This window comes from Centroberyx affinis, unplaced genomic scaffold (assembly GCF_046629955.1).
Source record: "Centroberyx affinis isolate AG114_WGS23_722 - 3 ecotype Tasmania unplaced genomic scaffold, CSIRO-AGI_Caff_v1 ptg003911l_1, whole genome shotgun sequence".
In the NCBI taxonomy this organism is placed as follows: Eukaryota; Metazoa; Chordata; class Actinopteri; order Beryciformes; family Berycidae; genus Centroberyx; species Centroberyx affinis.
This window is the reverse complement of record NW_027281745.1, coordinates 75,374-90,029: the sequence shown is the minus strand read 5'-3', so window position 1 is coordinate 90,029 and position 14,656 is coordinate 75,374. Positions and strand designations below refer to the sequence as shown.

The 14,656-nt window shown below is 38.9% G+C and overlaps 1 protein-coding gene across 1 annotated transcript in view; it reads left to right on the top strand.

The window, feature by feature from the left end:
- Positions 1-4,865: 4,865 nt before the first annotated feature.
- The window catches only part of musk (muscle, skeletal, receptor tyrosine kinase), a 59,576-nt gene continuing 49,785 nt past the window's right edge, over positions 4,866-14,656 (top strand). The window contains exon 1 of the mRNA XM_071541611.1: positions 4,866-4,950. Within this exon, the coding sequence (XP_071397712.1) occupies positions 4,866-4,950 (85 nt within the window). The remainder of the gene's footprint in view (positions 4,951-14,656) is intronic.

Genomic DNA, 14,656 nt, shown 5'->3' with positions numbered 1-14,656 from the left:
GGTAGAATAGCCAGCGTGGGGTCACTTTAAATGTTTTAATTTGAAGAGACAGAAAACAGCACAATAAAACAATACAAACATCCCCTTCCATTTTCAATTTCTTTTAAACAGACCCCTCATCTGACCCACAACAAATAAATATAAACAAACAAATATACATTATTCACAAATACATTGTGAATATTTTGAACACGTGTTTTAAATCATAAAAAGGCTAAATGTCCAATACTTAACAAAATAAAGGTCATTCAGAGTTCTTCTTCATTTGTGGAGAGACCAGCTTTTTGAAGGGATGCAATTGTTAGAAACTACTTTTGACTGGTTCATCTCTGATGATTGTGTCATTGTGTCATTGTAATTAATGTGATAAATGACAGTTAAAATTAAGTATATTATTTCTGTTTGATATTGACAGCTGTTTGGGGGATTATTTTATCCCCCAAATGTCTACTTTATCTACTTTGTCACTGTAACGGTTAAACAACTCAAGTGCAAAATATAAATAAATGTATATATACTACATGATACAAATGTTGTATTATTTGACCAGTTTTAAAGTTTTATTACATTTTGTTCCTCAAATCCACCCTGAATCCACCCTTCTGCTGGGATCAGGATAATCCTGATTTTTTGGATCAAAGGTATCCCAATCCTACTAAAAAGTTTTGAACAACACATACTGAAGGTTTGATCCAGATCAAAACCAAGACTGGATTACGTGATCTAAACCGATTTCAGAATCCTTTTTTTCTTTTGAACAACCCATTTTGAAGATTTGATCCAATCCGATAGTCGAAATCTGATCAGATTACTTCTGAACAACTGGGCCATGGTGGTGTGGGTGCAATTAATTTCTATGGCAGCAGAGGGAGTCAGAGCATCAGGGGACAAGCTGTTCATGACCAATAAAGGCTCCCAAAGACTGAGAAGGAGACACAGGAAACAAAGTTCTGGTGGGATTGAATCTCAGGCCATGAGGGGCAAACGTAACCACAACACCATCTGTAGGCCGTATGTGGTGACAGCTGAGGCTGTGGGAAAGCTGTGTCCTGTGATCCCACATTTACATTTTAATAGCAGGTTCCCTTATGGAATATTGTGCTTGCCCAGTGAGAGAGATGGATGAACTTGTTTCAGCTGTGTATGTCTTTGATTTCACCACTGGATGGAGCTGAAACTCTTGGCAAATTATACTATACTTACACGCAGTGGTGGAGGAAGTACTGAGATCTTTTACTTAAGTATAAGTAGCAATACAACAATGTAAAGATACTCCATTACAAGTAAAAGTCCTGCATTCAAAATCTTACTTAAGTAAAAGTACATAAGTATTGGCAGCAAAATGTACTAATTTAAACTTACTTAAACTTAATTATTTTGTTATCTCGAGATAACAAAGCTTGTTTTCTTGAGATAACGGGTTAATTTATCTTGAGAAAACAAAAGACTGATTTCTCGAGATAACAAGATAATTTATCACGAGAAAACGACTGTTGTTTTCTCGAGATCACAAGATAATTATGGAGGACTCAAAAATGAGGTTCATTTGATCACACCTGATTTCAGCCTTCAAGATCAGTGTCATGACTGTCCGGGAGGATTCATAACTGAACAGTAAGTCAAGGCATAAATGTGTAGGTTTGTTTGCTGCAGTTACGTTATTGTCAGTTGTGAAGATGCCATCTATGCATGCTGGCATGGCACTCCTGATCTCTGATAAAAATTATAAGTAATAAGAGAAATCAACATTTTGTTTTCTTGTGATAACAGGTTGATTATCTCGTTATCTTGAGATAAAAAAGCTCGTTTTCTCGACCGTTCTCAGCTTCCGTACAAACTGTCCACATTTAGAGAGTTATATTTTTCATAAATTGTTGGAATATTAATACTGATGTATTGATATACTGTATATGTACATGTAAGCAGCATTTTAAAGTTGGTGAAGCAACGTGAAGCTAATCTTAACAATTTAGCTATACTTTTGGGTAGTCTAATCTATAACAATGCTATTTTATAGTTATTTTATAAAGATGATCAAATGTTTTAAATATAAAATATTGATCTGAAAAGTAACTAGTAACTATAGCTGTGAAATAAATGTAATGGAGTAAAAAGTACAATATTTCCCTCTAAAATGTAGTGGATTATAAGTACAAAGTAGCATAAAATGGAAATACTCAAGTAAAGTACAAGTACCTCAAAATTGTACTTAAGTACAGTACTTGAGTAAATGTACTTAGTTACTTTCCACCACTGCTTACACGATACTCCAAAACAATATTAAGTTTGGTTTTATCTGACAAAGTTTGCTGCGATGCTTTTCTTTGATTTGGCATTTGGTTTGATCATGCCTTTTTTCACTTAAGTGGTCTTTGAGATATTTGTCACTTATATCCCTTCGGACCTCCCTGTCACCGCCGACAACACCACAGTGAGTGGATTCATGCCCAGAGAGTCTTGGTGTGATCCTCGGCAGCCAACTGGCAAGCGAGGTCCACATTTCCGCCACAAACTGATACCGCAGTTTTGCTCTCTCACAATAAGACTCTTCCTCCCCGGGGACTCTCGCCCAGCTGGTTGTTCAAGATTTAGTCATCATCTCCAATTTGAACTACTACAACTCCCTCCTGAAATACTCTCCTCAACCATTACAGCTCATCCTGAATGCTGCACCCCACCTTGTGCGTCAAAATGTGGTCTGTGGCTGCTTGTTTGAATTTAAAACCCCGGTGCTGGTGTACGAAGCTGCTAATTTGCACCACCCCCATACCTCCAGACCGTAGTCCAGTCCTGCATGCCAGCTGGAGCTCTTTGCTTGGTCGTTACTCTACCCAGCCTCCACTCCCTTCTCCCTTGCAGTGTCGGGCATGAAGTATATGACCATTAATGACATCTATTGGCAACCAGTAGGAATTGCAACAACACTCACAGAACTTATCTCCTCCTATATGAGTCTCTGGCATTTTCCTGTCAATCTCTACTGTGCCTATCGTAATAAAGCAGAAATGCAGAAAAAATAATCTTTAAAATGTGTTGTGACGCTCGTAGCACCATCTTCCAATGGTTGGGGAGATTTTGTTCCAAAATAAAAATCTAAGTACTTGGCCACATAATCGTTCAGTCATTGGTAGTGATCAACAACCTTATCATCCTGCCGCAGATATATTGTAGTCATTTTGTGAAGTAAAAATCTGGGGCAGTCAAAATATGACTTATTGCCCCTTTATTCCAGGACAAATTTAGTCCCTTTTCACACTGTTTCACATTAAATTCTAGAATGAAAATTCTGTTGTTAAAGGCACACTGAGCACTATTTCCCCCTTGAAATAGCATAAACTCATCCAAAAATGATCCTACCCAATCATGACTTCTGGCCCATTGGTAGTGTGTGACAGTGTGTGTGTCTGCAGAGAGCCTGCTGCCTTCTGCCTGGACTTTCCAATTTCTGAATGTTCGGGACGTTTCTGGGCGTCAACCTTTTGGCAGCAGGTGAGTCCTGCAATCAAAACCACTGCTGAATCCTTTTATATCTAAAAGCCTCTCTGGCTGGCTACGCTCACAAACTCTAAAACAGAGCAACTGGTCAGAGCTAGTGTGTGTCGTGAGGGTGCCATGCCATTGTTCCGACGGCCCATTATTGTGAAACCCCAATAGTCCGACAACTCCATGCCTGGCTCCAGCCACAACCGTGGCTTCTGACAGCCTTGACCGTAAGCTTGCTCTAACCCTAAACCGGGACATACAGTGCGGCAACAGGTGGACACAAAGGCTGCCTCCTGGACTGTGTGTGTGTGTGTGTGTGTGTGTGTGTGTGTGTGTGTGTGTGTGTGTGTGTGTGTGTGTGTGTGTGTGTGAGTGGAAGAGATGATGCTTTTTGAATTCTTAAACGTCAAACCATAATTTTGGGATATTTGAATCCTGCGTAAACTTAAGTTAAATCGGTAGATGATGCAAATAAAACATTTACAGCCTCTGTGTGTGTGTGTGTGTGTGTGTGTGAAAATGTAAGTGTAAACAGTGAAAATATACAGTATGTGAGCAAGTGTGCATGTTACATAGTGTGTTTGTGTGTGTGTGTGTAAGTTTGCTTGTAAAAATGTATAATGTTTATGTTTATTGTGTGTATGCATTCTATTGTCACATGCTTTATATGTGCTGTTTATGTTTTTCTATCTGCATATAAGACTGTACATAAAGAGAAAATGAGGAAGTGGACAAACTGATACAGAAAGACAAAGCGATCAGTACCATATCTAATAATATTGTGTTGTAACTTGTATTAGAGGGATACAAATGGATTACCAGACTTTTTGAATGTTTTTATTTTTATTTCTGAATGTAAATATACAGTATGTGACTGAGACTAGTGGATTTGTATTATAGCACTGAGGCAAAATTCAATCACCTCTGTTGACATGACAATAAAGTACTAAATCTTGAGTGTAGTTTAGTCATTTCTAAGAATATATGAACAAATACTGGAGTCATATTGTTATTTATTACTGGTGAATGTGGATAGCTGTTCTGCAGTGGAGCTTTTGGGGCTGTGAGCGCAGCTACGCAACCTGAGTGACTGTACAAGAGGACAGCCAGCAGCTGCCACTGTCCATCACACACACACACACACACACACACACATACACACAGAGTGAGAGGGACAGAATCAGAGAGTTGGCTAGTGTTGAGCATACAGCTAGCATGGCTGTCCCTGGCTGAGACACACGCAGACGCACACACACCGAAGAAACACACCGAGTCGACCAACCAGATCTTCCCTCTACCTGCCATGGGAATCTAACCACCGACCCGCTGTATACCTGCCTGTCTAAAAAAGCCTTATCCAGACGGAACACTCTAGAACCAGGATGAAGAAGACTGTAGAACCCAAACCAGTTTTCCAGATCCTCTTTCTGCTGGTTCTGGTCACCTCAAGTTACGGCGTACAGAGAGGTGAGTGAGATTCGGATAGTTGGATTTCCATGTGTCTGCAGTGAGAGATCAGTTCAGTGTATCTGTCCTGGCACTTGAGGACTAATTGGTCACAAGGTGTCTCGGGTACTTTTATAATAATAATAACAACAATAATACATTTTATTTATAAATCGCTGTACATGATACTCAAAGACACTTTACAAGAGATTAAAAAATAAATATAGGTCAAACATATGTAGAGTTTCATTCCAAAATGAGATATCCATCATTTGAGGTGACACCTATACTCATAAGGTAATTGTTGGCATGACAGTATATCTTTTAGGTTTACACTATACAAATGTAAAGTGTGAATACCTTGTTTTGGTCATTAAAACTAGTCTCTTTGACATGTGTTTTGTTCAGAATAAGTTATTATAATAATACAAAAGAGTCGCCTATACTTAAGTGTTTTGGGGCAAAGTGTAGGCTTCAGTCAAGTCCTATTTATTTCTCAATGATCAGTGCTTTTAACAGGCAGATTTATTACAAAATGTAAACAAAATACATGAATACAGATACAAAAACAAGGGATAACAACTACATTGCTCATTTTAAGATATAGGTATAGGAATAGGGCTTTTGTGTGAACATGCCTGTGCTTGCCCACATGTGTGCGAGTGAATATGATAGGTCAGTATAGCTTCAAAATCAATGTGGCCAACATTGTTATTCTGCAATCTGGAAAAATAACTTACACATTTTTCCTCAAAGTGCATTTTTGTGTATCAGTTGTATTTCAGTTGCCGTACTATATATATGTTACAGTATGTAGTTATCTGTCTGAAAAGTGTTTCTTAAGGAGAATACAGTTTGAGTTTCGTCACGTAATCATGTAGCACTGACATCAGCTGTTGTCCACGCCGACTCTGAGGGAAATGGAGAGGGTGTTTATAGGCCTGCTCAGTGTAAATCTGAGTAAATCTATATCCTTCCTATACTCCAGATCCTCAGCAACATGTTGTACAGGTGCTTAGGAACTAACTGTTCCATCTGCCTTTCTCACTCTCTCACTCTCTCTCTCTCTCTCTTGCTATCTATCTATATATCTATCTATCTATCTATCTCTGGTTGTTCCAAATATCATCCTATAGGATTATGAAGAATATTTTGTGAGAGAGAGAGAGAAAGAGAGAGTTTCAGTCAGAGAGACAGACCGGGAAAGAGACAGAGACACTGGTCTATTAAGTTGCAGCTTTGTCCATCTCTAGTGTCCTCTGTAAAAAACTCAGTTTATCTAGGTCAGCAGGATGGCATGGTGAGCAGGGAAGAGGGGAGGCAGGGCTGTAATACTTGGTCTTTAGACCTGGAGTCCGGTAGCCTGGTTCCAGTCTCCTGAATCGCGTCTCGCCCACTCTTCAGATTTTGTCTCGCGATTCAGAGAGTCTGGTGTTGCTCTAGTCAACGGCTTGTTCTCGCTCTGAGAAACAATCGAGCCAATCAGAGCCTTTGTGGGCGGGACTAAAGTTTGAACTGTTTGTGCAACGTTTTTTCATTGGTGTTTCGGCAGAATAGATTTGTTGAAAAAACCCTTAACCAACATATTGTCTTTACAAAGTGGATATTTTTTTGACCGATCTGACCAATTCTTGGTGAAGTCAGTAAATACTCCCAGCATCAGTGTGACTGAAGTAATGTCAGAGCGGCCAGACACGTTGGTCACTAGTGATTGGTTCAGATATGTCAGTCACTAGTGATTGGTTCAGATACGTCAGTCACTAGTGATTGGTTTGGGGAAAATCACCCCCCCCCCCCTACACAGAAAACAGCTAACGAGGAGGAAATCTCAGGCTGAATAATGAAGTGGGAACAACATGGACATTCAGTCTGAATATCAGGCTGGGAGGCCAGTGTTTATTAGACTACTTTTTTTTATGTCATTGACTGTCTCGGTCTCATGCCTCGTGATTTATTTTCTCCCTAGCAATACAAACATTTTAAAGGTTAAATGTGTAATATTTCTGCTTTACTGAAGCATAATATGACTAGTAAATATCAGCAATATCCGGAATGGTAGTGAGTGAAACAAAGTTTGGGATTTGTTTTTTCCTCATATGTATTTTAAGGACATGCTGAGCAGGTTGATGTTGGCTATTAGCTAAACAGCAAAACAAAAGATGGAGGGTGAGGGAGAGACGAAGACTTTCAGCAGCTGGAAGTTTTCCCAATACTTTGAATTGATCTCAGTCAAGGATGCAAAGAACATTCTAGTCTGTTGTAAACTTTGTGTGGCAGTACACTCCTTCAAATATGCAAATAAATAGAAAATACGCGTTGCTAATATGCAACACAGCAATGTGAAATTCCTGTTGAGTAATTAGTGAAGCAATGTGATTACTTTTTAAATGAGTGATAAGTAAAGAGTAATTCTTTACATTTTCAGAGTAACTTGCCCAACACTCTTTCCTACTGAGTTCAGTAACAGAGTTAAAACAAACATACATTTTGTGTCAAATGTGTGTTTCATATACTGCAAGTTCATAAGTGAGAGTATAGTCACACAGGCAAGCAGAGCAGACCCAGTCATACAATACAGGCTTTATAAATACAGACATACAGAACATACTGGTTCAGGACACAGGTGGCACAGATGCTGACTCACTGTCCCAGGGGGAATACTGAAGCTGAGCTGGTTGGGTTGGCATGGTGTGAGGTCGGGCTTGGCAGACGACCTGCACTCTGCAGTCGATAATTACAAGGCTGAAATGAATGTGGATGGCATCCTTCTTGTTAGCACAAATCATTGAAAGCATCCGGTTAGCAGTAATAGGTAAGTGTGAGGAAAAATGGGAACAAATCCACCCTAAAACACTTAAACATTGTTAAAAAACGGCTATTGGAAATGTAGTTTGCATTTCTGGGCCCATTTTATGGTTTGGTGGTGTATTTTTATTTTTCACACCATAACTGGCTAAATATAGAGGACATGACATCATGTGTAGATATTTCCAGTGCAGCTTTAATGGAGTTTGATATCAGAAAATGTTCCAGTGATCTAAACCATTAGTGGTAAACATCAGGTTTTGGTGTCAGTCCCTCAGAATCAAAGAGCGAGGGCTTCTTTCTAGAGCCGCCATTTTGCACCAAGAGACGTTCAACAATCATACAGGGAGAAATCCATCGTAGAAGAGGAGAGAGACCAATTTCTCCACCCACAGGAGCAGGAGAGAGACCAGAATGCAATGCAGCATATTGCAGCGCGACTCGCTTTTTTTCTCGACTGGAAAAACTCTTGCTCTCTTGCTCTCACTATGCTATCACTAACCATGTTGCTATCATTCTCTCCACCTGCACATACAGTATAACCCACAGCTGAATGCAACAAGTTCAGGCCCCCTCTCTAGTGGTTGTCGAAAAGGCATTCTGGGAGATGTAGGAAATCACGAACTGAAGTAGACGGGGAAGGTTGAGGGAAAGTGAATTACAACACTTCATCATAACTCCTGGAATGCGCTGAACATCACAGATTGTTGTCGTTGATAACAGTATCCCAGAGTGGATTTTCCCTTTGAAGATGGATTTTGCTTTGGTAGAATGTTTTCATTTTTTTGATACAGAAATCTGTTTTGGGGTTTATGAATGGTCAACAACCAAGACAGGACACTCTGAGAACAATAGTCAAAACCACTGTCTCACTATCATTTTTGGTTTAAAGTCGAGATGAAATGAAAAATGCATTTTTAACCCTTTTAGATCACATCCCCGGTCATATCGTGCACCTATTTAACAATATATGCCAAAAAAATCCATTTCTTTGTATTTTTATATCAAAATCCAATCATGTTTTCTTCCTGTAAAACAAAATATGCCATGTGCTTACGTAAGCATGAACCAACCAATTTCAACCAATAATATCATGACATCCACCCATCAATCATTCTTCAACCTGGTGTGTGTGGAGCCAACAGTCCTCTGTAGCTCCGTTTCTCTCTGTAGCTCCGTATCGCACTAAACTCTAAGCCCCGCCCACTGTTTAACGGTCCAATCAAATGCGAAGGATTTGATTTAAATCCCTCTTGTAACTGTACACCGCTCAAATATTCAGTTTCACTGGGAAATACGTCACAGTACAGAAGCTAAAGACGCTCTAACTTCCGTTTCAGTGGGACTTTAAAAAATAAATTCTTCAAACACCTTTACAATGAAGGAAAAGCAGATTCAGGTAAACAGTAATTTTACTACTGTTGACAGCTGGGGATAAAAGTCTGAATGTCAGTGGAAATAGCAGATCCCCAAGTCAGCTAATGTGTGAGGTGCATGATTATCCTAAACTTCTACAGAGGTGTACATGCAGACAATGTTCTACCAAAGTGAAATATCACATTCAATTTGAATTAGTGATAGGCAAGGCTAATTTGGGCTTAATTGGACTTATCTGTGCTGAGTAAAGTTGTGTTTGACAGAACTGAGCTAACAAGCCAGGTTTGAACAGGCTTGGCCTTTTTAAGATGAGTTATAGCCTAATTTGGGTTTAATCATCCGTGGCGTGGTTGAGTTAGGCTTGACCACAGTGAACTGGCTGCTGCTGAGCAGAACAGAACAGGCCTCGGCTTCACTGTGTTTAGGTCACAGCTTCTCAGTAACTGGAAAAAAGTGTAAAGAGTTTTCTTCTGTCTAAAATCTTCAAATCATTACTTCTATTATATCGACTATTGAGGCTCTGGTGATTTTAATGGTCTCACTGTTTGCTGTTTGTCTTATTGTGTTTTTATTTCTCATGTCTTTTACTGTCTGCAAAGCATTTCGCAACTTTGACAAGTGCTATAAAAGTGTATTAATATTATTATTATTGACTCTGTGTAGATAGATGGCTGTGGTTTGAGGCATGGCTGCGTTTGACGACACAAAAGGATTCAGTTTTATGTGTTCTGCTGGGCTGAGCTGGCTTTAATTAGCTTTGGGTTCATTTTGAGCCGAGGGTGAGAAAACATGCAGATTTTGACCATAGTCAGTCTGTCCCATACAAGCCAGCAGGTTCAGCATGAAGGTGAAGAGAACAAATCATAGATTTCCTGGAGGTTTCCTCAGAGCACAATGGTCTTGATAATTTGTACAGAATAGTTAAGATATTGAACAATTTATTTGCATTTTTGCACTGTTTCTATAGTTTTATATTATGTACATTACCTTTAGTTGTTTTTTTTATTATTACCTCTTCTCTTTATTATCTTCTGTATATTTATTTTTCCCTGGTACTGTTTTGCCAGTTGCTGCTGTGGCACCCGAATTTCCCCAAGGGGATTAATAAAGAGATAACTTATTTTATCTTATCTTACAATATGTAGTTTGAGTCAATTCTAAAAGATTTTTTGAGTATTTCATATTTATTAGATGAATATACGAGTGTTACAGGAAAGAAGGAAGAGAGAGAGAAAGAGAGAGACGTGACATCTAATCATATCACTCCACAGTGAAGAAGTAATGTAATTTTGGCTTAAAGTGTAAAAATGACATTACTACATCAGTCCTGCTAGACTAGTGTTTTTGGTGAAAGTTAGTAAATTACTTTAGCTTGTAATAAAATCGTTTTGTATTTTGTATCAAATTATTGTCTTTGGTAGGTAGCTGTGAAATGAGCAGAATGATGTACAGCGAGCCGGTCTTTATTGAAAAAAAAAAAAGTGCCGACAGGGTGTTTTGTGACATAATATGTTTTTATAGTGTCTCGACCTGAAATTCTCATCATATCATTCTGCTCAGTATGTCCAGTGCTAGGCCTTGTTATTCTCTCTCTCTCTCTCTCTATCTCTCTCTCTCTCTCTCTCTCTCTCACTCTATTTCTCTCTCTCTCACACTCTCTCTCTGTCTCTCTCTCTCTCTCTCTCTATCTCTCTCTATTTCTCTCTCTCTCTCTATTTCTCACTTTGTGTGTCTATTTCTCTCTCTGTTTTCTTCTCTGTATGTATGCATGGGTGTGTGTGCATGCTTGTGTGTATGTGTATGTGTGTGTGTGTGTGTGTGTGTGTGTGTGGCATCGTGCTGAGAGAGTCCACATGTAGCTTTTGGAGGAGAGACTGAGTGGAGACAGAGAGATGACTGACCAGGACAGCCCACAGTCACACAAACACACACACACACACACACACACACACACACACACGCACACATATACAAGTGGCTGCACTCGCTCTACAGTTTTGTAGTCGACATTTTCCTCTGTGTGTTTTGAATCAACACAAACAATGGATGAGGTTCAGTTGTTGAGATCTGATCCTCTTGTGTACGTTCTTATTTTACCACAATGAAACTTGTGAAGAATTTACTATATGGAGAGACAGAGAAAAATAAAGAGAGAATACAGGCAAATTTCAAAATCAATGTAATTCATAAATTCAGATGGCACGACCAAAGAGCAAGGAAAGAAAGCAAGGAATCAAGGAGGGAGAGAGGGAAAGATAGATTAACAATTAATTATAGTAAGTTTTGCAAAAGTTTTACAGCAAATATCTCTCAACTTGTGCCTTGTAAATTGTCATTTAATTGAGTGTAGCCTACAATGATTTGTACAAATGGATACATATTTGTGAGTACGTTTCCCCTTTTTCACAAATATCTCATACTTTGTACAGGAAAAACAAAATATATGTTTCCAATTTCCATATGTATTTTTTTGAGAAATATTTGTTTGTGGATAGTAAAACACATTTGTGATGTGTCTCTTATTTATGGATCATTATACACACATTTATCAATAATATTGAGCCCAATCTCTCTCTATAATGCATCACCCTTCAGATGCTATCATCTCTTCAGACATAATGAAAACAAATGTATCGTCTGTATCGTGACATTACAGAAGACTGCAAATACTAATAAACCTCACAAGTCTTCTTTTTTTTTGTGGGCTTATTGTGGTTTATTGATCGTTTTTCAGTGGAGATCAACAGGGAAGACAGGGAGGGGATGGGAGGAGAAGGGATGACATGCAGAAAAGGGCTCAGGCAGATTCAAACCCCTTGTGTTTTGGACTTTGCCTTAATGTTACGCACTAAGTCATTTAATATTGTATTCATCATTATTGTCTAAAAAACATACTATTCCTAAAGGGGCATTAAGTCATTTCTGATTATTACTGACCTCTGTTGATGAGCTACGGAATAGCAGCAACATCGACAGATCTGTGGCACGGCTTATGGTGTCCTGTAATGAACTGAGATAAAGTCACATCTTCATAATAGAGGGGCGTAAGCTCGCTAATCAGAGCAGAGATCCAACAGAAACATCTAGTGAAGAGGAAATATATCACCATGCTAAATACTGGAATAATAACACTGTTTTGTCCTTTAATTTTTTTGGCTTGTGAATGAAAGCTAATCCCTTTTAATCAATTTAAATCTCTTTTGACTGACATAGAGCAGTGTGAATGCATGTGTTTTCGTTGAATTGATGTTGTCCCTTATGTTGATGTCTTTGTCCTGTTTGTTGTATAATCTGTTGTTGTATACTGTAACTTTCGTGTGGTTTTATTTGTGTGCTTTTATTGTTTTTATATGTACTTTTATTGTTTTTATTGTTCTTATATATGATTTGTTGTTGATATATACTGTAACTTTCGTGTGCTTTTATTGTTTTTGTATGTACTGTAATCAGGGCGTCCTTGTTGAAGAGAGCTTGCTCTCAATGGCCCTCCCTGTTTAAATAAAGGTTATAATGATAATAATAATAAATGTGTTGGGACACCAGTCGCTCGCTGTCAGCGTCGTCCTCCAGCTTTGAGCAGCTGAAAATGCGAGGGGGTTACCACGGCGACACTGTCCGGATCATGTCAAGAGCGATATCATCAGGCGTTAGCTCACACAGACTGTCAGGAACTGGTGTAAATCAGATAGTTGTCCAAGAAAATTCCATAAACAAGTTAAATTGCATTGAAAATAAATGAAATTAACTTAATCCCCCTGCTATTATCAATAATCTCAGTATCAACACTCCCCCCTCCCTCCTTTTTTATTTATTTATTTAATTATTTCTTGTTGTAATTGTCTGTGTTTATCCTTTTTGTTTAGGGCCATGTTTAATACCTGTTTATAATCGATTGTAACTTCCATTGATATGCACTCTGCACTTCATTTTTGATTTATGTCATATATTATATTTTCACATTTAAATTTAATAAAAAAGAACAAAAATAAAACTTAATCCATTAGCAGATTATGTAACTTGATTTGAGAAAAGTATGATTTTCAGACTGAATAGCTGAAATGGACACTGCAGTGTGGTGTGACAGTTTCACCTCAGGTTGTCCTTGGTTGAGAAAATGTTTCAGTGTTTCAAACCTCAGTCTGACCTTGGCTAAGGATTGTGTGTCGGGGTTTTAGTTCGCCTTACAGTAGCTTTCCTCCCATCACCCATTCATAACTCAAACAAACAGCAGGAGTGGGTTGGGGGGGGGGGGGGGGTTGCTGGTATTTGAGTTATGTTATTGTGAAATCTTTGTTTCACAAGAGTCAAAACAAGCATATTGTCCTTTCATCCCTTTCCTTTCCTTTCCTTTCCTTTCCTTTCCTCTCCTCTCCATCCCCGCTCTTCTCTTTTCTCCTCCGCTCCTTTTTTGTCTCCTCTTCTCCCCTCTTCCTCTTCTTTCAGTTCATACAAAGTTGAAACCAACCCCAAAGTCTCTGATCTGAATCCACTAATAAACAGTTGCTGCCTCTCCTCTCTTCCCCCCTCATCCTCCCCCCCCCTTTATTCTCCTTTCATCTCTATTTCTTTTTCTTCCCCTCTCATCTCATTTTCTTCCCTCACAATGTATTCACAGAGAGCATAAAATTGTCAGACCACCCTATTAATATTGAGTTGTCCCCCCTTTTACACAATCTTTGTCTCAGTTGTCTCAAACGTTCCTCTTTAACCTGTTTCTTTACCTTTATCTACACCTCCTTTCCACATTTGAAGTGGACTTGATAGGGGAAATAAATACGGATTGTAGCTTTACCCTGGAAATTCACCTGGTTAGTCTTGTTAAAAAGTGCAGGTGGTTCTAATAATTTGTACATGTACAGATGTACATAAGAAGTGTAATTTACCCCCTTTTCCTTTTTAACAGAGAACTTCTGTTGAAATGAGACTGAAACTCTTTATAAAATGTGATCTTTGCTTTATCTCCTGCCTGACTGAAAGGATGAAGTTGGACTAAACAAACCGCAAAAACCTCTGATTCAGTTCGACTAATAAATATACACAGCCTCTCCTCTCTTCTTCTTCTCCTCTTTCTCCCCGCTTCATTTAAGGTTGTAACAAACCCCAAACCTTCAGATCTAAATTTCACTAATAAACAGATATAGCCTTTCCTCTCTTCGCCACCCTCTCGCCCTCCTCTTCTTCCCCTCCTTCTCCTCCCGCTGCTCCATCGCAGTTCAAAGTCGTAACAAACCTCAGAGCGTCTGATCTGGTCCCACTAATAAACAGTCATAGCCGGATGCTGACCGACCGAAACAGATGAGTCAGTCTAAAATAGGAATGCCAGGAATTTTAAATAATTCAGCTGAAAAGACACGGCTGTTTACAGTTCTCCGAGTGCCGCAGCAGGAGAGAAACAGCGCACTCAACTGTTTGCTCGACTTTGTGCTTAGATTTGCAAAAACACACCGTTGACTCGTTAGCGGTTTTGCCACACGGCTTTGATGAAAATTACATTTTGATTGGCCAGCGAAGGCATTCTGAGAAACTGTTTCACATTGATTCACTC